Source organism: Cotesia typhae, unplaced genomic scaffold, assembly GCF_013202065.1.
Source record: "Cotesia typhae breed Kobodo isofemale line unplaced genomic scaffold, CoteBio_Ctyphae contig_48, whole genome shotgun sequence".
Classification (NCBI taxonomy): Eukaryota; Metazoa; Arthropoda; class Insecta; order Hymenoptera; family Braconidae; genus Cotesia; species Cotesia typhae.
The window spans coordinates 9,023,988-9,050,878 of NW_027423756.1; the positions used below are offsets into that span (position 1 = coordinate 9,023,988).

The following is a 26,891-nucleotide window of genomic DNA, read 5'->3' on the forward strand; positions in this document are numbered from 1 at the left end:
GTTCTCAAGATTTCAGTTCTATTTATTTATCTTTTGATTAAGGATGTTTAATATTCAGCCGTCAAAGAAACTTTGTTCAGCATATATATTTATACAAAGGATAATTACGGAGATTGTTAATTCCGTGGGACAGAATGTAATTACAATGTTAATTCAATCTCCGGCTAAAGTTTGTTTAATTATAATTTTTAATTTACAAGGGTTGTTTGTCAAAATAACTTCACCTAAACAATTTTCTATTTTATTATTTTTGCATTCAACCAGGGCTTGAAAATTTATCAATTTTCCTCTCTTTACTTTATTTATAAACCCGTGAATAATTGCTCGGAGTGAATTCGTTAAAAAAAATATTTATTGTACGAAATATTGTTTGTTCCAAATCGAGTAATTCTCTAAACGGGAATTTATTTTTTTTTAATTAACAAGAATTAAACTCTAGAAAAATTTTAAGTATCTTTGGTATTTATTAGACATTCTTCCCATTTTAGGGTGAGAAAATTCCGTAAATTTTTTTCATCACTTTCTCGGGTAGGAGCTGAGCCCTAGATTCTATAATGACGAGAATTATTATTGTTTGGGAACACAATGCTGAGAATAAATATATTTGGTAATATTATTGCAAGCACAGAAAGTTAGTCGATCAGAAATTCAGAAAACCACCCTCCTTCTGTTATATACTTGTTACATTCACGCACTCACATACGATTATCACATATATGTATGTAACAATGAACACCCTATCGTCAGATATTGATTTAGCATTACGTGTGAATTCTCACTGTATGATACACAATTCTCACTGATTCAGTCTCTTTTCTCTTATTCATCAAGACATAGTCATCGCACTAGTTCAACACACAAAACAAAGTTTTTTTTTTTTTTTTTTTTTTTTTAATTTATCCAATATATAAAAGAACAGTTTAGAGAGGGAACAAAATACCCCAAAAGTGTAAGCACTTGTTTTTTTTCTTCTAGTGTCCTGCGGCTCTTTTTTTTTATCAGCCATCACTACTTACACCCATCGACCGAAAAAAAGCGTGACATTTATTTTACCACGTAATTCATTTTTTTTTTCACGGGTATTTGGTTTTTGTGCTTATTATTTAATGCCAGCACTTTGATGCGGTTTTTTTTATCCCAATTTCATTAATAAAGGATTTTGCTATCGCAAATTGTTCCAGCTTTAATTATTGTTAAAAATAATAACGCTGATGAAAATTAAAAAAACTAAAAATAAAGAGCGAGTGGAGGTTGTAATTTGAGTTAAATAAACGGGAGTAAACGGAGGGTGGAAAATGGAGGAAAAAATGTAATAAATAGTTGGTGTATTAGCTCGGTTGCCGGCACGAAAAAATAAACAACTCGAAATTGAACGATCGTATACATAAAAGAGATGTTGTGACGGGCGTTATATGGATATATATGTGATGTGGTGAGTGTGGGTTTGAGATTGAATTGAAAAACCGGCGCAACTGAGGAAAACGATTATTCGCGAAATTCACATTCGATACAGACACACTCTACACTTTTTTATCATTATCCTCATTGTTATTGTATTGCTTTTTATTTTTTCTCTTGTCAGTGCGGTGAAGTTTATTAATTGATCGATAAAAATAAAAACAGTTATTTACAATATGCAATGCAAATATTTATTTTAGCTTTTTTTAGCCTTAAAAACTTGGTAATTGTATTAAATATTTTTTTCACAATACGAAGGATAAAATATACGATAATATGTAAATATTTTTAAATATAAACTCGAGCACTGTTTATGTGGTTGTTTTTTTTTTTTTTTGTATAAATAAGTTTTTGTATCAAAGAAAAATATTTAATAAAAAATATTTATTTTAATTATAATTTATATGAAAACAAAATCTAAATATTTATAAATATTAAAAAAATTGCAAAAATAATTTTTAAATACAAATCAAATAAAAAATTTTTTAAATTGACGGATTAATATGTTTTAACAAGCGGATTTTGAAATGGAATTAGTATTCAAAGTAAGAAAATTATTTAACATAAAGAAGTTTAAGAAACAGGAAATGAGAATGAAGAGATTATCGCGCTTTGTAAATTGAATTTAGACGGAAGAAGAAGCTGAGAGAAAATCTTACGTATTTGTGTATAAACGTTCTCATCGCTGGTTACAAGACCGTTACATCGTATCGTCGTTTAAAGTTATAAATTGAATTTTGTCCTTATTCTACAGCCGTCTTAGCCTCCCTCACTACCTAACCCTCACTATAATAATATATAACTATCCCTATTTCGTTGCACTTGCAGTTCTTATAATCGTTTCTCTCGTGCCGTGGCAATCTCATTACAATAACTTTAACTTTATAAATTGAATGTCATCCTAACTTGTTTGGTAATACAATTTCGAAAAAGTAACCCTGATTATAAGTCTTCTTTTATTATCTTTGTTTGTCTACTAAACAAATCTACTGAAATGTTTCAGTGATTTCTTTAGTGCAATCTAATGCAACATAATTATTTTTTTTTTCAATAATAAAATACGTTTAATTTATTACAAGTTATAATGTGTTGTATTAGTAATTAATAAATGAAATTAACGGAATCTTATTTGATGTAAAATCCGCGTAATTAGTTATAATGAATACTTAATTAAATCGTCCACCGTAAGCTCTTTGCAAAGTCCCATACAGGAAAATACGACGGGGCCAGGTATGGGCCTCGCTTGGCGCAATGCTGTCAATCTCTGGCCCATGCTCGTAAACCCGCTTTGGCCCAGCTTTGGTAAAAGTCTGGGATGATAACAGGGTGCCAGGCTTGGTTGTTATCATTGGCCCAGGTATGATCGCCTAGGCTGGTCCATGCGTGGTAGCCAAATCTGGGCCATGCTTGCTAACCAAGGCTGTCCCAAGCTTGTCAGCCTATCTTGGCCCAGGCTAGGTAATCAAAACTGCGCCACGTTTGATTGTCACTACTGGCCCATGCCTAGTTACCAGAACTGGATAATAGTTAATTTTCAAGTCTGGTTTATGCCATTTGATAAAAAATGATAAAAAAAGAACTTTGTAAGTGTTATTTTTTTATTTTAATTTTGATGTAGAGCTAGCGCAAATTCAGACCGTGACTCTTGATTTAAATCTAACTTTCGCAAATTATAGAAATAAAGTGAAAATCGCGTCCGTTCTAACCGAGATTCGAACCCGAGCCGTGCGCTTCCCAGACCGACGACTAACCTCTACACCATACGACCGGTGAGTTGATGCACATCTCATCATTCTTATAAGCTAAATCTATATGGTGACCAAGTGTGACGGTTTATTATTTATATAATTTATGTTATTTAATATTGTGTTTGGATGAAAATTAACTATTTTTTTACAAATGTTTATTAGTTATTAAAAAAATGCAAGCGTCACGTTCTTATATTACTTTAGATTTCGTACATCGTTCTGTATATTTTTAATATCTTATTATAAATTTTAATGTTTAAAATTATCAATATTAAAAATTCAACTGTAAATTTTATATTTTAATTTTCTAAAGACTATATCAATTTTGACGGTACGCAAATGTTTTGGTTGAATAATGAATTTTCAATTTTAACGTTTGCTAACAAATATTCGTTGAGCAATAAATATTTACTGTTTAAAATTCTATTGTTTAATGATTAATTAACTTTGGATTTCCCATTGAATGGCCGTGGCTGGGGAATCTAATTCTGACTCAGGCTCGAGCAATCATTGGGCCGGCCAAGGCTTGGTTGCCCAGTCTTGGCCCAAGCTTGGGTCGCCAATGAATGGCCAAGGCTAGGTTAGCAAGTCTTGGCCCAAGCTTGGGTCACCAATGAATGGCCAAGACTAGGTTAGCCAGTCTTGGCTCAAACTTGGATAATCATTGGCATGGCCGAGGCTGGGTGAGCCAGTCTTGGCCCAAGGTTTGGTGATCATTGGCATGGCCGAGGCAGGGTTAAGCATCCTGGCCCAGGCATGGGCCAATATAGGTACGCCAAAGCTAGGTTTCCCAGTACTGACCCAAGCCTGGCCCCTTTGTCAACTCTGGGGGTTTCCTGCATGGGGTACTTTAATACATAATCATTATAAAATATTTGATTTCACTAACTGGGGAATTATTTAGGAATTAAATCTGTGTAAAGTTAAAAGCAAGAATCATATTCTAAGCTACAGTAAGGAATTAAATTACATGACTGTATTTTTTTTTCTTGAATTCGAAAAAAGTAGAGCGAAAATTTCCGCTTTGCTTAAAACTTCTGTGGATAAATCCGATAACTGTCGTAATAGGATAGTTGTTAAAGGAAAAAAAAAAAATAAAATAAGCTCAACTACGCTGGCAGTTTCAATGAACGGTCTTGGAAAATGAGTCCAGTTTTATATTTTCACTTTTTTTTTTCGCTCGACGTTAAAATTGTCACCGTTAAGAAAACTATAAGCTGTGAAGTAGAAAATTAAAAGTTTAAGAAAAACACTTAAAAATGTGGGGGAAAACGAGCGTAAGATAATGAGGAACAAAAGATAAGCTTCGCAGTTATAAAAAAAATTTTTATGAATAATTTTACGAGCCTCGATAAAAAAAATTTACGGCTTATTAACTTTTAACTTTTACTCGTGCTCAATGTCATCCAGATTAGTGACGAATGATTAAGTATTTTAAAAGACAAGAAAAAATTTTAAGTACTTGCAAAATTTATCAGTAGAAATATTATTATTATTATTATTATTTCAAGTTATAATAATAAATTTTATTTATACTTAGAGCTTTCATCTAATATCCGTGTAATATTTTATGGTTTTGAAGTATATACTGCCGTGGATGAAGAAAAATTAAGTCCGGATGAAAATAAACCGGATAAGAGGCGGATAAAAATTGGTGCTGCAGGTGAACGAGAGTCAGAAGAAAGGAAATAATCTGCTGGATAATCCTTATCGAGAGATTATAACAATCCATGCGTATATATCTCGACATCAATTTTATCATCAGTGTCTGAAAAGTGTAAGAGCTCAGCTAAAAAACTTGTAATAATTTTTATCGATATATTAGATTATTAATTTTTTTTTTCTGAATGATTATAATTTCCTCAAAAGTAATTTAACAAATTCTCAGTTTCAATCTAGAACTTTAAAACTTCTAAAAGAAGTTCTTGTACATAGACACAACTTTGGTTGAGTGAATTGAAGACTATTGGAGTATTATGTAAATATCGATAAAGTTTAATTGAATAAACATGAACCGGATTCGTAGTTTCGCTAGTATTATATGGGTGTATTCAGCATCGAGTGTTGAATAGGAATAAAAATTTAATTACTGGGTAGGATATTGACTTGAATATGTTTCCAGTAAAACATCAATGGAAATGATCTTCTGTAAATACTGAATCCTATATGAAGATTCTAATTAAAAACATTTTTTTTTTTTTTTAATAAACTTTTGAATAGTCAATTGTTAAATTTAATTTAATTACATCCGTTACAAAGTTCAATATCAATAAACTGCGATAAAAAGAAACCGTTGATTAAAGCGTGGTAAGTAATGATGAATTAATAATGAAAATAATATAATTTCTAGCTGAAATTGAAAACTATTAAAATTACAAAAAATTGTGATAATTTAAAAAGATTTTTGGCATGATAAAAAATTTTAAAGTATATCACTAAATCTGCTAGCTAATGTCTGTAGAAAATTTAAAAAGGATAAATTTTGTAAAGGATTGTAAACAAAAGCAGCTTTAAAGTTGGATATATATTGTTGCCGTGTACACTTGCGTAATTTTCAGACTATATAGATAGCAATATAATAGAAGTATCGTTAACAACGGGCAGTTTTGAAGGGTGAATAGAAGCTTCCTGGGCGTTATCCGCTGGCTGGTGGTTCTACAGTTACACCGTAATCGCTGGTTTCAATATTTTGACACCCCCGACACACTACAACTCAGCTACATACTATATAAGTACAGTCTGGTTCAATGCCTTTTACTCGTTGAAAAGCTGTATCATTGACCCTACACTCTGCAACATCCCTTTACTCTGTTGATATTATACTTCCTCGATAACTAGTTGGTTCATTGGCGGTTTTGATTATTTCCTGAGCTTAAACTTTCCGTCACGCTGGTACTAGCTCATCAAACTATTTCATTCAATTATTTGTATAACATTTTCATCTTTCGTTTTATAATCATACACAGTAAAAAATTTTGCGTCATTGCGTCATTTATTGTGTTAAATTAACACAAAAAAATGTTAAATATTTAAAATAAAAATCTTTAATACAAAATTTTTTGACGCATTGACGCAAAATTTTTTTTTGATTGAAAAAATTGTTTGAAAAACAATTCAAACTATCAAAAATCACAAAAACTTATCTACAAATTTCTAACGATATCAATTTCAATCGTATTAACCTCATTTAATTCTCTAAACATCGGTGAAATTAAATACGTCTAATTCTCTTCATGATATTGAATATAATAGAATATAATACTAGAGGATAGATAATACTAAAAATAATAATAACAGTATAATTTCGCTTGCTTAAACTCAACTGACTTTAAATTAACCTTGTAAATAACCGCAAGCTCAACAAACAATAAAATTTATTATAATAATATTTAAAATACTTTTATATTTTTAAGAGAAAAAAAAATATTTCCCTTCCGATGAATCCTATTTGACCTGGGATATAGAGTGGAGAGACTTCACCGTCAACGTTTTGTTCCTCTTCAACATCCCTTTACCGTTTTTCTTTTTCATACTCCCGTAGTAAGCCTCCGCGCCCTTTTATATACCGTTATACCTTCATCGTACCACTCGCCTCTTGATATAATACTTGCTATATGTAGTATCCCCATCGACTACGTCAAGTTTGTCGACGGTCGACGGGCTACCATCAAATGTTACTACCAGTCGTAAAATGTACACCAACGGGGACCCTCAAGACAATCAATGCAAGTTTTAGGAGCTCGACAGTCTGTACTATTTTTAAAACCCCCACTTCCAATTCATCAATTCGAATTATATATTATTTCTATAAAAAAATATAAGTATAAAACTACACTGCACTTGTCTTTATTATTTCAGTTTGCGGTACTGGAAAACAAATTTTTTTACTTAGAAAAAAAAAAAAAAACGCAAACTTCCAAATAAATTAAACTAATATTGATGAAATAATAAAATTGATTCCACATTCCTGGCACGTAACTCGTAGATGTATAAATCGCGATATTAAATAGAAAAATTACGACACAGGAATCGTGGTTATTTTTCACCATAAAATAAATTAAAAATTTTTATTCCCAACACAAATTTTAAATGATTAAATTATTAAAGTATAATCCAATAATTATCACAAAATGTTCAGTAAATCGAAATTAAAATAACACAAATAAATATAAATCTGAAGTAAAAAAGAATACCCAAAACTTTGAATAAAATTGAAATATCAATAATCAGAAAATAAAGCGCATTTATGATAGAAATAACGAAACATTTCTGATGAACAGCTCCAGTGAGATACCCTCAAGCAAAACAGAATTTTTCTTTCCTCAATATTAGCGTTTTCCTCCTGCATATTAATTTACCCACGCCCGCCTGTCCGAGCAATCTATACACCTAACAGCTAAGCGGCTCAGTATTGGTATGATTGTTTCATGCGTGAGATGATACTACCCAACACAAACATTAACACCAACACGTACGCATAGAATTACATATACTTCGAGTTATCTTCTATATACTTCACATCCACATTCCGAGAAGGAGGTTTCAGTTGCGTAAGTGAAAGACAGCAAGCAATTGTAGTTACGCGTAACCCTTACATAGACATAGACAGATACAGACAGGCTAGAGCATAGGCCATCATAGCTCTGGCTGGAGACTGTGCTGCTGGGTATTTAATAGTATTTGTGCTCGCACTCGTACGCAATAGGACGAGAAAAGGGCAAAGGGATGACGGACGTACGTGCAAGTACGAAGGGGACTTGAAATATAAAGGGAGTGAGATGGTACGCGGGGGTGCCGGTTGCTAGATGGTGATGGTGGTAACGTCGTTGGGGTATACTACACCCAACCCGTACTAGTACAGTACTAATACTAACACCAGTGGTAGCATAGTGTGCGCCGGCGGGTACCTCGTAGTTTGGTTTCCAGGCTCTACTCAGAGTTTCCAGTTTGGGGGCCGTTCCACCATCCACCATCCACCACCACCACTACCACCACTGCCTCCCCCGCAGGGACGGCCCAACTTTACGTGAGAGGGTAGACCATGGATCAATACTTGAACACGTACTGAGGGTGAAAGGAAAGTTGAGAGAATAGAGACACTGAGAAAGACTACCAAGTTTTAGTCTATCTGCTATGTGTAGACGCAACTACATCCGCATCTATACTACAGAGGCGGAAACTGAGATCGAGGACCAGAAGTTGAAGTTAAAGTTGAAGTAGAAGTACAAGAGGCGTGATACATTCTCATTCACAGGTGGATCCTTCCAGGGGTACACATATATGTGTGGTATACTTTGTTTCTACTCAACTTTATTGAATATACGAACGCGCAAGATCATCCAAAAGAAATTGAGGACGAAGACAGTCGTGGTAGTGGTGGTAGCAGTTGGAAAACTCACTGATATGAGTTTGAGCCGGAGGGTCAGGTTGATACCTGTGGATTACCAACAACGAGTTATTAAGCATATGCAATGATATCAAAACTAAATCAATCGATCTGGACTTGGCTTGATTGTGAGTTTACTAGACATTTAGTCTAGAAAATCAGACACGGGATAATTGAAGATAATTATTATCAACTTGTACTTGTTCTTGTAGTCAATACGACAGTTATATTGTGTTTGCAATTGCTCATGGATTTATAGAGCATTAGATATCTTAATATTAGAAATTATATCCATATATTTAGGTATTGCCAATAATTATTCTTGTTTTAGTTCTGTATAAAGTTTAAGTAATTTATAGTTAAATTATGCAAAAATTAATAAACAAACGAAAAATATGCTTAGCTTATAAATATCATTACTTCTACTTATCAATTTTTAACAACGTCAGGATTACTTTAATCCTAAATAGAATTTGATCCCGGATTTAAAATTATTTGTAGTTACAAGTGCTTTCTTAAATAACTATTAATTCGATAGTAAATTTTTTTAAGGAAACGTTTAATACTGTAGCTTAAAAAAAGATTAAAAATTTTTTAAAAAAAAGAAAAATTAATTCATACCTGAGTACTAGTTTCTACTCGATTGTAAATATAAATGTATTTACAAAGTTAATAATTATTCGAAGCTCGCAATTTGCTTTTTGGAATTAGTTGGTATAAAGCTCATTATGAGACTGTAACTTACACGGACGTTTAAAGTGAATTTAAAGTGATTGAGGTTTTCTGGCGCGGTAAGTGTAGGTGTTTGTTGAAAGTATAAAAGTTTATATACATGGACATAGTAAATGAATACTAGTTAAATAGGGTAATAAAGAAAGAAAGAGAGGTAGTTTCTTACCGAGGTGATGGGTTTTAGATGCTTGTAAGTCTCTTAACGGTATTTGGCATATAGTTATAGTTTACAACTAGGTCGCTCATCCCCATTTTCGTTATTTCATACACCAGCTTTCACACTTTATATTTATATAAATATAAAATATACACATCTTCACCATGGGAGTTTTATTCAGGAATGCATACCTAGAAAACAATCGTTATTATCATTAAAATAGTTTAATTGAATGACTAAATATTAAATTTTATTTCCATATTGTATATTACTTTATAAAATACATGAATTAATAATATTAAACTCTTGAAAATTATTCCCAAAACTATTTTATTGATAATTAAATCTATCGACCAGCAGCTTATTGAAACAGAGTTGAAATATAACATCAACATAAATTCTTCATAAAGTTATTAATTTATAGATTGTTTAATGATAACTAACGATTAAATTAATCAAAATAAAAAGTCGAGTTATAAAGTCAATTAATGAAAAACCAATATGAATACCAAATTTATAATTTATTAAACAATACATACATAATTTATAATTGAAAGTAACTTTTAAACTGACATAACTTCGGCAGTATTGAAGGCTTTAAATGGAAAATTACTTTTTTAATCAAATGTCAAGTAATTAATAAATAAAATTAGCCAATGGAATTTTCAGCGAAAGAAACGATTTCGAAGACTTGGTAGTCTTTTTTTCAGCGTCTTTTGGAGTAAGAAAGTTTTTTAGTCGCAGCGTACATAGAATCAAAGAATAACTTTAAATCTTCTGGGATTTTAGCATTCTGTTTAGGTTCAGCAGGTTGCTTTTTTTAAGGCTCCAGCTTTAGCTACAGTCTCAGTGGCCTGGGCTTTCTGGGGCTTTGGTTTCGGTACAGCTTTCAATTTCACCGGCTCATCATGCTCGAATCCATCAGCAACTGTCTCAGAAATGTATTAACTCAAAAAATTCATCTCTTTAAAGTATTTTGGTGCTTTTTTCCTGCAGGCTAATTTCAATTGACGGGTTTTTTTTTTTTTACAAAATTTAGAGATAAGAGTGAAAAAAAATATAAATCATTTTTTTCTGTACTAAAGTTTTAAGTTGAGAGTCTTCAATAGGTCTTAACTTTTCCTGCTTTACTCAGGAGGTCAAGACTCTTTTGTATCAAGAGAACTCAACTCTTTGTCTTATATACTTATACCCGTACCACGATCTCGTGGCGTTTGTTTACTAAACTCTGATAGGAAAAAAATATTTAAAGCTTCTCGGAAAAAGCGTGATCTTAGTCGTAAAATACTCTAAATAAAGTCTCTTTAAATTTTAAGCCGTCTTGTAGATCTTTATAAATTATCATTGAAAATAATACTCAAAAATTTACATAATTTTGTGAATGTTATGTAAAATTATAATTTTTATGAAAAATTATATGTAAAATGTAAAAAATTTCGATAACTTTCATCCGAGTTTTTTGTGATATGTTTAAAAAAAGATTTGGTTCAAAAAATTATTTTTAAAAAATTCCGTTTTTAATTTTTTAAAATTTCTAGATGTCAATTTTTTTGCTATAAAATTTTTAAAATTATTAAATATATGCTACATCAATTTTCGTAGTTTTATTTTATCCGAAGTATTAATTATCACTAACACAAATCTGTATCCTTCACAAACATCAAACCATTATTTAAAATAAATAAACAAATAATTTATTAGATTCAACGTTGCACTCTCTCATAATTTTTTCCCAAGCTGTAATTGCGTAATTACGGTTTCGATACATTTCATACGAGGGTTTGTACAATCCTGGATGTTTACGTATGCAATTAATCAATTTAATTTTAAGGTCAGAACCAGATATGTTGGATTCCTGCATTATATTAATTATTTGGAATTCGATTTATATATAAAACTTATTATTCCGCTTGGAAACGTTGACAATTGATATTTTTCTATATAAATTGAATTGCGTGTCACTAAGAAAAACGTTACTATGTATTACTTGTGAGTGGCGGTCTATACGATTGCTTCGGATATGTACGAGAGTCGAGAACTCAAGTCGTTTACTCTTCTGGTCTAGCGGAAACGAAAACGAAGTTGCTTTGAACTCATCTGATTGGCCGAGACAAATCCCTAGAATAAATTATTCCATAAGGACTTCATTAAGTTAAAATATTCTTCTAGTAATTTTAAATTTGAAATTACGAATCTTTTATACTAATAAATTATCTATACTTAGTAATATTTACTGTGAAGAATATAATCCGCTTTCAAAATCGGATTATTTTTGTTTTTAATAATTAATTACATTAAATAATGAAGCTAAATTAAATACTGATATTATTATTATTAAATTTTTTTTATAATAATTAGATGAAAATTAATTTAGCAGATATTTAATAATTTTTTTTTTTTACAAATAAATTGTGGTAAAAAAATTGACGCGTAGAAATTTTAAAAAATTAAAAACGGAATTTTTTTTTAATAATTTTTGAGAAGAAATTTGTTTGTCAAAGAAATTTTTTAAATGGTTACTAGAATTCAAATTTGCGCGCGCAAGCGCGCGCCTTACTATAGCGTTTGCATATATTTTCATGCTCATGATATATTCGACCAATCACGTTACGAATAGTTTGATGCCACATACATTTCATCTCAATTTTATATAAGGATATTTTCATGCTCATGATATATTTGACCAATCACGTTACGAATAGTTTGATGCCACATACATTTCATCTCAATTTTATATAAGGATATGACTGCTAGCTTTGATGTCATAACAATGAGTTCTTTTAAAATATTATTAAATATAAAATACGAATTCATGCAAATACTGAAAACAAAAAATTTCATCGATATTATTAATTAAATTATTGAATGGAATTTAATAAAATTTAATTAATGCGGAATTTTTATTGAATAAAAAAAAAATTAATTTTTTTTTATGATATTTAAAGGTGCAGAATTTCATCATTTCAAAGTAAAAAATAAAATTAAAAAATAATTAGTTTCAATTATTTTTCTCTCTATCAAACAACTCTGTACTTATTAAATTTATGAAAATATTCATTTCAAAGGATTTGTTAAAATTTAACGTAAATGTCCATTTTATGTCACTCTCAAAAATTGTGACAAGTGTTGAAATAATGTCGAATTATAATTACAACAGAAAAAATCAATTTATATTCACGTTCGTATCAACAACACAAACGCCTGAGGGGGTTCATTTGTTCATTGATTATTGTTCTACAAATAAGCAAAGGTCAGTTCAATAATTAATTTAAACATGTAATTTTAAAAAACTATTATATCTGAAGCAGTTTCATTATAAAGTTGTATTTTTTGATAATTAAAAAAAAAAAGGAACGAAAATATTTATTTTCATTTTATTGAAACAAAAATTTTGTTTCTAAAAATAAAATTTAAAGTCAATAGCGAATTTCAAATTGAATATACCCTGGAGCGGTGATATAAATAATCCGTATTTTCTTTACGATATTTCGTATAATATTTTCATTGGTACAATGTTTGTAATTTCCAATTGTTTGATGAAGCTTTCATAATACTTAAACATGTAATTTAATTACATAAATACTAGATGGAACATGATTATACGGCATAAAATGTATGAAATATCTGTCGAATTTCTGATGCTACAGTATATTGTAATTATTAGGGCGGTAAATAATAAAAACTTTTTTTAAATAAACAATACTGTCAAATTTGATGTGAAGGAATTTTTATTCTAAAATACACTCACGATTTTACTTAAATAAAAAAATATTTCATAACTAAGACTTAGTCAATAGACTTATTATTATTATTATCACTCAATTTCTTCAATTACAGCACTCGATTCAGCAGTTTTAATAATTTCAAAAATTTGATTCCTCACGTGTCTCTGCAATGCTGGAGGTAATTTTTTCGCCATAAAATATATCGAGTCCATAAACAATTTCATATCGTCCAGCTGATTAATTCGCTGAGGATTATTTTGATGCGAAGAGCTAGGATTATCGTGATCGCGCATTACAGAGTGCCGACCAGATGTCGAGGGACGATTGTCAAGGGAATGTCTTCGCCAGTTCCTCACACTTCTACCCGAAGACGTTCTTTTTAACGTATCTGTCACAGTTTGTTCGTCATCAGAGCGCTCTTTTTTTAGGATAAATTGCACTTCATCGTCGCTGTCCTCGTAATTGCTATTTCTTATATATTGAAATAAGTATTTCAATGAGCTGTAGTACTCTGGCTTCTTGTAATTAGGATTAGATAAGCTGTACTTATAAGTTTTACGAAGACTTCCCCACATTGATTTGGCTCTTGCCACTGGAGATAGAATTTATTAATCAATTCTCTTAGAAATAATTTATTTTTGTAAAAACGTCAATAGTGAAAAAAGTACAGTGCAATTTAACAAAAATTATTATTTAATAAAGCAAAATTTTATTTATTTATAGTTAACAAGTCACCGAAGTCACATAGTGACTGGAAGGTTGCTTGTTTAGACTTATAGAAATATTTTTGAATGCGGTAATAAATTTATCAGTTCCATAAAAAATTTTATAAACAATCTTAACAGCAGAATTAAAAATATAACCTTGCATATAATATACAAAGTATTATCATCATTTAGCTCTGTTAAATAATATCCATTTATTATGTGTATGAACAAAAGTAATGTATGATAGATAAGTGATGGAATTATTTAAAAATCGGATCTTCGCTAATTCTATTTAATGTAAACAATACATACTGTTATTCAAAGAAGATAAAATTATATTGTATAATAAATATCAACTGCTTACTTATCATTTATTATTAATTCATTATCAATAAAATTTAAAATGGACTCACCTGACGACAATTTACATTCTTTAACAATCTCTGTCCAAGCAATAGAAGAGTAATTACGATCCCGATAATTTTTGTCTGTCGGATTGTATAGAACAGGATGATTGCGCATGGAGTTTATGAAATTTTGTTTTAAGCTCATAGCCGACTTGCAAGGGACCATTGAAGTTATAATTCACAGATTGTAACTGTTAGGCGCATGGTACGCGACTAATGTAAATGTAAAAAAAATGGAATGTGGGGATGATTTCCCGCCAAGATAATATAACGCTTGCAGTGAGACAAGCACGTATGTGTAGGACATTTTAATGTTTTGTCTGATATGCGGACTGCGTTGTAGTTAAATTTGCTTTTATCAAATTATTGTCAGCGTCAAATAATACTGTAATTGTGGATACGTGAATTTTTAAAACAAAATAAGAAATTTACAGTATCTTATATTTAATTCAACAGTGAAAAATTAAGTGTTTTTACTTATTAGAATTTTATTTTATTCAAATACAAAAATAATATTAATATTTAAGAATTTCAATACAGTAATAGTTTAATAATTATAAAAAAATATATATTCTTGTGTCAATAAATTTTTTTTTAATAAAAGTAACTTTTTTATTAGTGTTAAGTTATAAAAATTAGTAAATTATTTATAAATTGAACATCCTATAATGTAAAATTAATGTCTAAAGCCTTATTATCTGTTAATAAATAATTTTTTATAATAGATGATTTGATAAATATTTATTAACTATTAATAAATATTTATTCAAGCCCTTGAGTACAAAGTGAGCATAAAAATTCAATTTTGACACTATAACCCTATAACTTTAATAGGAAATTCCATTAAATTAGGTAAATATTTTATTCAATACATGCAAAAATAACAAACTTATACTTATATTTATCATTTATCTCAAGATAGAAATTCATAAAAAATTACATAACAATAATAACTAAAGTTAATGCTTAATAATAGCTGATACGTTTTTTCATTTCTACAAACATAAAATATGCAAACTATATATTTGGTTATCAATCACTCAGTACGTTCATTTATTGCACTCGCTTCAGCGGCGCTGATTATTTCAAAAAACTGAGTCTTTACATGTCTCTGCAGCATTAGCGGTAATTTTTTTGTGGAGCGATACATCGATTCAAAAAATGGCTTCAACTCATCTTCATGGTCAATATGCAGCGATCTACCGGGCGGGTAAATTGGCACAGAGGGATAATCATATTCGGTAAACACTGATTGACGACCGGAGGATGTTGATAGACGATTTTCATTAGACAAGTGTCTTGACCTATTTCTTCCTGATGCCAAAGATGTTAATCTCTCAGAAGAGTTTTCCCGCCCATTCGTTTCATAGTGATCATTCTCTGGCTCTTTTTTCATTAGAAACTGCACTTCTTCGTCTTTGTCGACGTCGATAGATTGTACAAAGGAGTATAAAAAATTTAGATCACGGTGATAGTTTGATTTTTTCGCTGGATCTAGTAAACCGCACTTATATCTTGCACGAAGGTACATCCATTTTCTTTTAGCTTTTGCTCCTATAAATTAAAATTTCTGTTTCAAATTTTTTAACTTTCAACTTGAAAAAAAAAATTTAAACAAATGATTATATCTAAAAAAAAAAAATAATTTTTTTGCTTAATTTTTTGTTTAATTCAAAAAAAAATTTCTTTAAAATAATTTATTTTATGCAAGATTGTTTCTTTTGATTGAAGGTAATTTTTTTTCCAAAATTAAATAAAAAAAAAATAAATATTTTATTATAGCTTACTTTGAATGAGTAATAAAAACTTACCATTTTCCAAACAACAATCTTGAGCAATTTTCTTCCAAACATTTTCAACAAAATCAGAACCGTACTGTTTTTTAACATTTTGATCATACAAATACTGATTTTTACGCACATGCTCGATAAACTTGATAGTCGCCGGCTTTTTAGACAGCCGCGGAGCAATTGCCGCTTCCTGCATCACGCTCTTTATTACAATGTCGACTGCACTAGCAAACGAATTGGTTCTCTTTGCGACGTATCGTTAATAATGCATGACGTTTCAAAAACAGATCCAATGATTACGCAATTGCAAACTTTATCATTGGGAGTGTGTTTAATTAAAAAATTATATTAAATGTTAAATGTATAGCTACTGGATTGATTAATGTGACAAACTCTTTTCGAAGTAATGACGTTGTGATTTTGTACCGGTCGGAATAATTTTGAGGTGTTAATTGTGCACCGGACACAAAAAATAACCTCGCAGTGAACAAAATTACAAAACGGTATCGATAATATATTTTTAAAAAAATATGACAGAATTTCATGAGATAAAAATTAGTGATGCAATTATTGACTTAGCAGTTTAAATATTTTAATAACCATTGGCCATGCAGAGATAATTATGCAAACATCTCCTGTATTTATGATTAATTAGATTTATAACTTGTAAGTATTTTAAGTACAATGTTAAGCCGAGTTAGGATTATTTTTCTTAAAGTTAAATTTTGTAATCTCGTCGGACTATTTTTATTTCAGACGGAAAGTAATGACAAGTTGTTTATCTCACTTAATTGATAATAGACAATCTTATCGTTTTATCCGAATAAAAATTAGTTTCATTTGATCCTGATTAATTATCTGTCTGTTGTATCACCGTCAAGAGCCCGAAGATAAAAATAAAAAATAAATAATAATCAATCAACAAGAAAATCACCTATTTATTTTTATCCTTTGCTTCTTGAGTTTTTTTATCAGCAGAAATAAAAATAAAAATAAACAAGTGGAAATTTTTTCAAACTTCTTAATAATTCAACATGAATCCTCTTTTTCTATCAGCACGCCACAGAATAAATCCAAGTTATAACTCACACATACAATATATATAGAATAAAAGGTAAAAAACCCCAAAAGGAAATCGATAAAAATACAATAAAGTATAACAGATAATCATCACGGTATTGAATAGACGTAGACGTTAGACGTAAACCTCAAATGTAAAATATAAAAGACGAAAATTTTCATTCCAGTTCGGTTAGCATCGACTTCACCGAGTCAGACTTTGCCAGTCTGACATACTTTTTTAAAATCCATTGCCTGAAAGCTCAATCGATTGCCACATGTACACTATGATCTTTAAAAGCTCACCACCGAAGCAGCTATCAGCCTGATATTTCTGAATCGAGCTTTTACCTATTTGCATTCAATAAAAATAGTAAAAGTTCACTCAACTCTATTCTACTTTAAAAGAAAAATACAAATTTACACATTAAATATATATATACACACACACACACACATATATATATATATATATATATATATATATATATATATATATATATATATATATATATATTAAGAGGAAAACATTGAATTATTAAAGAATTTAACCTACATTTTTGTAATTTTAAAACCCGGATTATAAATTAAAACTTCTTTCCACAAATAAGTTGAACAAATTTGGGTTGCTAAAAATTATTAACGCCCAATTGATCATTGAGGTTAATGAAAACAAATATATTTTGATAAGGTAAGTACAAATTCCAAATTGAAAATTAATCAATATTATAACGTGTGTTTAAATTTAGTGAAACAGAAGTTACGATAACAATTTATTTGTATGTACACAAGATTAATTTAATGCCAAATTTCAGCACACAGTGATTATAAATTCAATTTTTTATTTTTTTACGTTTATTAAAACTTATTTGCTAAAAGATATTTCAAACAAACGTTACCCTCAAAATGACGGATGATATATCAATTGCAACTTTCTTAGGACATGAATCATTTGTATCGACTGAATTTACTTCTCGGTAGTTAATATACGTTGACAATGATAACAGATAGAGCAATTTAGTGGCTGTAACAGCATTTTCACTGATGAACATCATTCGATAGGTGGGTTCCAACATCGGCAATAACAGAATGACCGATTGTCATTACAGTTCGCACATACTGTCCACATATCAACTATGTACTAAATCCTCAAGCTGTAAATTCATATACCTTATCCCGATCCCTCGATTTCATATAGGCAATTTATTTGATTCTGTTCATTATCTAATATAGTGCCCGTACCGAGCTATTACATGTACTGTGTACCAAGTGCAACGCTACTCGGCTCACATAACATCGTAACCAAACGTATAGTACTATATACCGTACGCATACTCATACTCATATGCATTACAGTTTACTTGCTCAAGTTAATTGCTGCAACGACCATTCATCCAAATAATTTACGAGGCTGTTCCCTCGTTACTGTCTTGCTCTGTCACTCAAAACCGCCTTATAACATTAAGTAATATAACGCGTGCGTAAATATTATAAGTTATAAGTTATAAGTAGTATGTCACTTTAAATAAAACAGTAATTTAGGATTCTAAAAGTTTTAAGTTGTAATTATTAAAGCCTTGACGTTTAATTTCAGCTCGGGATCTGATCAAAAGATTTATTCCCCGCTAAAACCTGTAAGAGTCTACCAAGTTCAAAAATAGCTTTAAGCTTTGAAATAGTTGTAAAAAGTAGATTCGCCGGTTGATTAGTGATTAAGCCAGTAGTTTGCGTGTTTGTTGGTGTACGAAACTTTAAACCAATCTGTATAAAGTCGCTGATGGTACGAAAACTTCTCCCTCAAAGAATATAGTGTTGTATACGCGAAATAAATGAAGAAAAAAAAAAAAAAATAGAAAGAAAATGGTTGAACAAAAAAAGTTAGATTTAAGTTAAAAGTATCTGGAACTATTAAATCTATGTAGCGTAAATCACTTTGTATATAAATGAAAAGTTATATGGTAAACAAAAGTTGGTTACACGCAATCGTCAACAACATTTATAAGAAGGTTCGTTTATTTTATTTTTTTTTTTTTTCGGTGTAAAAATATTGTAATTAGAGATTTTTTACGCTCGAAAGTTTATGGGTTTTGGTGGATAGACAGATTATATGGCGCCAGCTATTATGGGACAGAAAAAAATATATAACTTATATGTTCTGTATTTAAGGTTCAACAAACCTTTTATGAGCATTTTATTGCCCCGATTTTTATTCCTGCTTTTATATTTATCTCTTAATTATATGCACGTTTAATTAGAGCGACATTTTATATTGTCATTTATTATTAGTCTAATTGGAGTTGTTAATGATAAATAATGAGAATGGTTAAGCTTGTTGGTTTACGGTAAATTATAAAAAATTTATAAATTAAACTGCAAATGAAAAAGAATTTGATATTTGATATTTCATCAGTAAAAAGTAATTAAGTGTTTTGTTTTAATAATGAACTTTTGAGCTAAAATTGGGGAGATTTAGTATTTAAGAGCTTTAAAAATTTGATGTGATATTGGACTTATAATCTATTTAGAGGAAATAAGAATAGAAATAAATTCTTATAGATTGAATTTTCCGCAGCGTATATTTCATTTGAACGAAGAACTTTTTAAATAGAAACTTACTTGCAATTTATCTGCAAGATATAGTAGTGATAGAATATTCAGGTCTTATCGCTCTTTAATGAATTCAGGAAATTGCTTTTTTGTACGTTGAAGCAATGTAGTTTAAAAAAGAATTCTGTTTGATAAAAAAATTTCAACTATAAAAAATATCTTTTTGCAAATATATTTAATTTATTCTCGGCATTAGAAAGACGAATTGTCTGTAAAGTTTCTAAAATTCTCAAAATAATAAATGGAAACTTGATTACAAATTTTAGAATTTCAGAAAAAAAAATTTTCAAAATGCTAGTCTACATTTTTATGTCACCTAGTCCCCGTAGAAACCTCCAAAGTAACCCCTATAGCAGCTCCTCCGTTCCTGAACTCCCACTAGCAACCATTGCCTAGCAACAAGGCTTCACATCTTACCAAACCAACTTTTTATTTGGAAATACTAAATAATAAAAAAATAATAAATAAATGAAAAAATGTCAAACGTGAAAGAATCACAGCAAACAATAGGGTGTTAATTACAAATGAAATCAGTTATTCAAAACATTTTACCCAAGATCCTGAAATACCCTCGGGGTTAAGCGAGTTCCTTAATATATAATCCGAGAATCGAGAGAGAAAACTCAGCGATCCGTTGATTTGGCAAAGAGAGAACAGTCAGACGCGCAACACTCTTGTACATGTATCTATATTGGTCTATGTGGTAGTGCAATACAGAGTAATATGGAATAGTAATAGCCGTTTGAATTCAAGGCAAATTAACAGGCGTGACTGGATACTGCTTTTAAACCCATCTAACAATGTCCCAGAATCAACAATATTTGGAGAAACTAAATCAACTTTGACTTTGACTTAAGAAACTCCTTAGCTGCATCTATATACCCGTTTAAGTACAACCAATTGAAGCTCAGGATAATGAGGTACACGAAAACATTTGCATAGCAAAAGATTAAGCTTTAAACTTGGTGAAAACTTTTGTTTTGCTATGAACGAACGATTTTTATGAAACCTTTTTTTTAACGGGGGCTGAAGCTCAGTTTGAAACATCAGTATTTTATATGGAGGTCAAAGACACAAAGGTTAAGTCGTTGGGTTCGTGACATATTCTGATGTGGACTGATGGCTGCAATATAGTCACGCAAGCTTAAAATATTGAAGATAACATCGAAGTTTGTGGATGGATATGGATAAATTGTGAAAAAGGCATCACTTATAAGCGTCTACATCAACAAAAACTTGAAGCTAGTGATTATTTGAATTGCACGGTAAAAAAAAATGTGCAGCGATATTACAATGAAGAGTATGATGAAGGGCAAATGAAAAAACTAAAATAGAAAACAGAATTGGAAAACTAAAAAAGGCTGATGGAATATTTAATAGTAATTGGTCTAGTTTTTGTTCTTGTCAACAATGGATACTTTTATTAAAAGAATTCACCGAATAACCAGTACTCTATTCAATTACTTGTATTTAATTCGCCTTCTCTCGTAGCATCAAGGTAAAATAAAGCAAATCCATATAGATACGACTGGCACATGTATGTCGATGGCTTGTTAATTAAATAAACCAGCAAAGAAAAAAGATAATCCAAACAAACAGGTAAAAGCAAACTGAGTGCAGAGCAAAGACAAAAGAATGAAAGTAAAAATAAAATAAAAGCTACACTCAATCGCATATAAAAACAAAATGAGCGTATTTTAAGTGGATGAATCTACTTTCTGGTAAAGAAATAAATTGGATTTCCATCAGGAAAGCTTTGACATGGTACGCTTATAAAATAAACAAACAAAAGTTTTGAGAATAAAAAAAAAAAAGTTATTGAATTTATTATTATTTTTATTTTGGACGGTCGACGTTATGAAAGTCAGCAAACGCGTTTATGTCAAGTATGATATGGCTTTCAAACTTGAACACACAAGCTATAACTAACGATTGGATCAAAGGATGGGAAATGAAGGATCCCGAGTAGCAGGAGGGCCGAATCAAGGTGTTCTGAGCAGTGGGATCGCCTGGAGTTCGAGCTGAAGAGTGGTGAGGTTTTGGCATCAGAGAATTCTCTAGGACGGTCGATGATTGGGGAATGCAAGTGAAGCTAGTCAATGGTTCTTGATTGCCCAACATCGGCTCAATTATCCCCCGAACTGAATGTCGATCCCACCTGTGATTTTCGGCCAAGATAATCCTCATATTATTTGTCATATATACCCGCACGCGCCTTCTACCCAATTTAACAAATTCAAATCGTTATATCTGTCATCAGATTACTTTAACTACATGCATTACCTTTAAGTACTTTGTTTTATGATGGTGATACAAGGGATAAAATCTACATCTTATGTTAATGCAATTGGTCTTATTATTAGTATTATCGCTGTCATTAGTCGTTAGTATAAACGGACAATTTAACGCCAATTTATCCGTGAAAAAAACTTCGTGCTTTTACTTTTAAAGTTTTTTATTTTAAAGAAAGAATTTTCTTTAATTACTTGATATTTCTGTAATTTTTTTTTTACTTCTGAAAGACTTGCACGAATGAAATAAAATTAATTTTGAACTCAACACATCATTTCGAAGAGTTTTAACATCTTACATGTTTACGCTCATAAATTAAAAAATTTTTCATCTTTATTCGAGATAATCATATTTTTGAAAAAAATATTTTTAGTTCAAGATATTTTCTCTTGAATCTAGTAAATTTTTTTATCAGTGCATTGAAACAAAGTTAAATGATTATTTTATGGATTGTTCACGTTTTAAAACCATATGATTTGTTTTCCGTTCCATCTATTCATTCACGGTCTATCGATGGTCAAAGATAGGAATGTCGTTTTTAGTTTAACCATTTTGTACAAGAACCGTTAAAAAACAAATTGAATCTAGATGAACAGATAGACTGACCTTTACATTGATGGGTGTAATTCGATAAACTTTTTAAAAGTTTCAAAATATTGGAAAAATAAAATTTTTTCGCGGTAATTCTTTCAGTTGAAAAACATCGAACATCATTAACCTTATTCTACTGTGTAGTATACTTTAAAATCGATTAAAAAAAAAAGCCATTAGAAATTTGTATGCGCGATTTGAAGCATATCGCCGAGTTCAATAAAAAGCTTCCTTTCGATTTTCTATTTTTATATAGAAGAGGTAAAAAGCTTCACAATAGTCCACGGGGATTTTTTTGCTGAAAATTACCGAGCAATTTAAACTACGCCTGAGTTATCAGATTAGAGAAATAAAAGTGGGGAAATTATCTCCTTTGGTTTCCATTTTCACGTTATTTCGAGTACACTTTACTCCGCATTTCAATCAATAATTTGAAATAAAAGAATAATTTGTCTCGGCTTGATCTCACTGAAAATAGCACGGTCATTTAAAAGGTGAAATTATGTTCATAGATAATTTGTCTGATAACGAAGTAAAATATTTGCCGATATTTTAAAATTAACTTTATCAAGAATTCTTATTTCGAAGTTTCTTGAATATTTAAAAAGTTATTAAAGATCCATAATACACTGCCGTGAATGGTGAAAACAAAGTTTTCTTTAAAAATAAATAATACTTCATTTCCATAATCATGATTAATTTAGAAACATTATAAAGAAATAAATTTTACACGGTATATAAATTTACTCGTGACATAATTTATTTATTTATTTACTTCTGGTAAAACATTCATAATATACTCAACGCAATATTGTGTAATCTAATATTAACATACAATCTTCTAACATTAATCCTGTGGTTTTCACCAACTTTCACACACAACATCTTGTAACAAATTCGAACCAATTTCAGTGGTTAGTGGTTTACTTAAAACATTAAAAACGTATAATAAAAAAAAAAGGTCAAATTTTTTTTATTATCGTTTCTTTGCTTTTTTCATTTCTTCTCTTCTCTTTGGCCACGTATACCATTAGGTTTGTAACCTCGTTACGAGCTCAGTGATATAATACAAGGGAATTACATTCTTCTAAATGTACCTCACGTAAATGTGTATGGATTTTTTCACGAGCCACGGGATTATACACAGCAAAAAATTTCCAACAATGTTAAGGATTATTTTTTTTATAATGCTCTATTATTTAACTGTTATTATTATAACTATTGTCTGCTCATTGCGCAATTATTTGTTTTTCATAAAAAATTAGTTCATCACTGATGCACTCATAAACTCAATATGTATGACATATATGTACGACAAGCTTTACTTATTCAGCCAAGCTTTACTATGCGGAAGTGTACTGCGGAAAGGAAGTGTCGACCCACTTTACCAGTGCGAAACATATTATGATTATTAATACCTTCAAATGCAAATTTAATTACGATTTAATTTAATTTCAATTCTATATCTCATTATATTGATCAATAAGCATCTAATTTACAACTTAATGCCAAATTAGTACTGTAAACAATAAAAAACTCAAGAAATTGATAAAACTTGCCAATTTTTTAAAATCATTTTCCAAAAAATCGTGTTTGATCTCTTGAATTGAGTCATTAGTTTCCATCAAATTTATCAAACTATTTGTTATACATTAATTTTTGCCAATTCTTAAATTTTTAGATGATCGAAATGATAAAACACGAAGAAAATTAATGAAATCCACAAATGAAATAAAAAATATAAAATTTGTTTTTGATTTAATAAATTCATAAAAGCTTGCTCATAATTTAAAAAATTTGAGTTTCAAAATTTGATTATTGGAGTATAATTAATAGTATATTAATGAAGCTTATTGAATAAAATTACAGTATGTAATTAATTAAATTATTGAATAAAACAAAACTCAAAATAATATACTACATTGTTTTGCTGTTTGAATAAGCAAGTTATTAATAAATAATCCATCTTATTATCTTGATTAATTTTTAAGCTCAGTATCAGCGCATTAAACAAAACGAAAATATTAATAAACTATAAATTACGATGTAAATTTGTTGTTTAATTTCAAGAGGTAGCCTTGAAACAAGGCACAAAGTCATGAAATCCAACAATGAACTTCTAAAATATTAATACCATATTTTAAATAACATCCAGCGAAATGGGTCTAACCACAGCGGGAATTATTGTGAATTGCAATATTACAGGAGGTAAATCCTTACATATACTACAAAGCACAGTAGAAAACCCGGTTTGCACATCAGTCTGGTAACTAATAGCGACAATGCACTAAGTACGTGCCACTTACACGGTAATACCACAGAGCACAAAGCCTGTAACGGTGCTAGACCTCAACCAGCGTACGTATAAACCAGTATACGTATACAAGAGTTATCTCGATAATTAACTACTGAGCATGATAATCATGATCGTGGGAAGTGGACAATGTAGTTTGTTTAAGAATAAAACAACATGTGTACAAGTACTTTAACTAAACTTTAATCTACTATCCAATGTACACCGTAGATCCTCAGCCGGCACTAAATTGGACAAGATTTTGCCCTGCGCAATGAGATAAACAACAATCGTCAACAAAACACACAAACACACACACACACACACACACACACACACACACACACACACACACACACACACACACACACACACACACACACACACACACACACACACACACTCCCGCATAATGTGCAAGCACAAACATAAGCATCAGAGGGGAATAGAATTGAATAGAGCATGCTAATTAAATTCTGCTGTACCAGGACGAAAAATATACAATCAATTTAATTAAATATATTTGGTCGTTCCCGTTGTTGAGTATATTCGGCAAAACCAATCGTCCGTTCCCGAGTTTAATGAAATAAATTCAATTGCTCTGAAAGAGTGATATTGAGATACAAAAGATATGATTTATTCGATAAAACACTATCCAATTGTTGTTCTAATTAAATATTAATATTTTGATTATCATTTAATAGGATAAATACATTCTATTTGTTTTAGTCAATATCGAATTTTGTTTGATAATAATTGAACGATTCTCATGCTCTGTTGATACTCGCTCGCTTCGATACTTGTAAGATTATAGATGAATTAAATTATTAAATAAAATAATTAATGCATTTCTGCTAAACTTTTATCATCTGTAGGCTTCATTAATAAAAAAATAATAATATTTTGAGATCAAATTACAGAAAAATACTCTAGAGTAGTTTTTATGTTTAAGAATTATTGACGCGAGAAATCACTCACCAATTTTCAGCAAATTGTGACGCAAAAACCAGAGGAACAATCGTGACCAAAGGTCTAATTTGTTGTAATAACTTATCAGCCGTTTATTGATTATCATGTTTTATATATTTAATAGTAACAATAAATAAAAGTGAATCACCAAAAAAACCCACAATACACTACTCTAATTTTTTATGGTATTATATTTCACAAGGATTTGTATCTAGAAGGAAAGAAGAACAGAAATAAACTGATGGGGTGGCTCCTACATTGTTTAACGACACTCAAGAACTACTCACCATAGTCCCCTACTTTATGATCAAACTGTTTCGTGACGTCATTCATAATTATGCGTGAGTCCGGATGTTGAATGTGTGATGTATACTGATTAGATGTAGACTCGCGCTTATAAAATATATATACATGTATTTGTAAGTATAAAAGAACTCTACTTATTTATTTATCATCCGCGTTCGAATGAAACCATTTGATGTGATTAAGACGAATCAAGGAAGGAAAATAATTCAATCCGGAAACGTTAAGTGGCTGAAGGCAAACTAAGAAATAATGAAAATCAAATTTATATTCATTAAAGAAAAATTGAAATTCTGATTATTAGATCAATGAAATAGTCATTATCAATTTTTGTTCAGATTTTGATTACAAAGCGGAGATAATTATTTTTAAGAAAAAATTAAATAGACAGTAAAATTACATGGTAAGTATACATGTCATTAAAGTTAGCCGACGTTCTAAATTTTTTAATTTTTTTTTTAATAATTAAATTAAAACAAAAAAATATTTTCAAAAAATTGCACTTGCAGTTTTTGAAGTTTTTTACACACGCAAATTTTTTTTTTATTTTTTTGTAATAATATTTTCAATAAAAAAAAATTCTAAAAATTTTTAGATGTCGGTTAATTTTATTTTCATTGAGTATACTGATAAAAAAATTGACTTGACTCAAAAGCCAAACTTTTGA

The 26,891-nt window shown here is 30.0% G+C and overlaps 3 protein-coding genes and 1 long non-coding RNA gene across 9 annotated transcripts in view; all 4 read right to left on the reverse strand.

Annotated features, from left to right (window-relative positions):
* Liprin-gamma (liprin protein kazrin) overlaps nucleotides 1–26,891 on the reverse strand; it is a 77,673-nt gene that overhangs the window by 47,201 nt on the left and 3,581 nt on the right. For 2 of the 6 annotated variants that reach the window (XM_074246641.1, XM_074246640.1), the window contains exon 1: nucleotides 25,931–26,233. The exons of 1 other annotated variant lie outside the window; for it this stretch is intronic. In XM_074246641.1, the coding sequence (XP_074102742.1) occupies nucleotides 25,931–26,027 (97 nt within the window). In that variant the 5' untranslated portion in view covers nucleotides 26,028–26,233. Of the gene's footprint in view, nucleotides 1–25,930; nucleotides 26,234–26,891 lie in introns of those variants that run through there. 3 more of the 6 variants (XM_074246644.1, XM_074246642.1, XM_074246643.1) reach the window with 2 other exon arrangements.
* On the reverse strand, nucleotides 4,775–11,625 carry LOC141529921 (uncharacterized). Its single transcript, XR_012479682.1, has 3 exons — nucleotides 10,021–11,625; nucleotides 9,491–9,672; nucleotides 4,775–4,974 (listed from the first exon to the last, which is right to left on the reverse strand). It is a non-coding gene; the product is annotated as an uncharacterized LOC141529921 (long non-coding RNA).
* LOC141529785 (uncharacterized) lies at nucleotides 13,231–14,900 on the reverse strand. Its single transcript, XM_074246483.1, has 2 exons — nucleotides 14,327–14,900; nucleotides 13,231–13,798 (listed from the first exon to the last, which is right to left on the reverse strand). The coding sequence occupies exons 1-2, from the start codon at nucleotides 14,484–14,486 to the stop codon at nucleotides 13,296–13,298; spliced, it is 663 nt and encodes a 220-aa protein (XP_074102584.1). The 5' UTR covers nucleotides 14,487–14,900; the 3' UTR covers nucleotides 13,231–13,295.
* LOC141529675 (uncharacterized) lies at nucleotides 15,013–16,767 on the reverse strand. The gene is made up of 2 exons (XM_074246331.1): nucleotides 16,132–16,767; nucleotides 15,013–15,874 (listed from the first exon to the last, which is right to left on the reverse strand). Exons 1-2 carry the CDS (start codon nucleotides 16,304–16,306, stop codon nucleotides 15,357–15,359), a joined length of 693 nt encoding a protein of 230 aa, XP_074102432.1. The 5' UTR covers nucleotides 16,307–16,767; the 3' UTR covers nucleotides 15,013–15,356.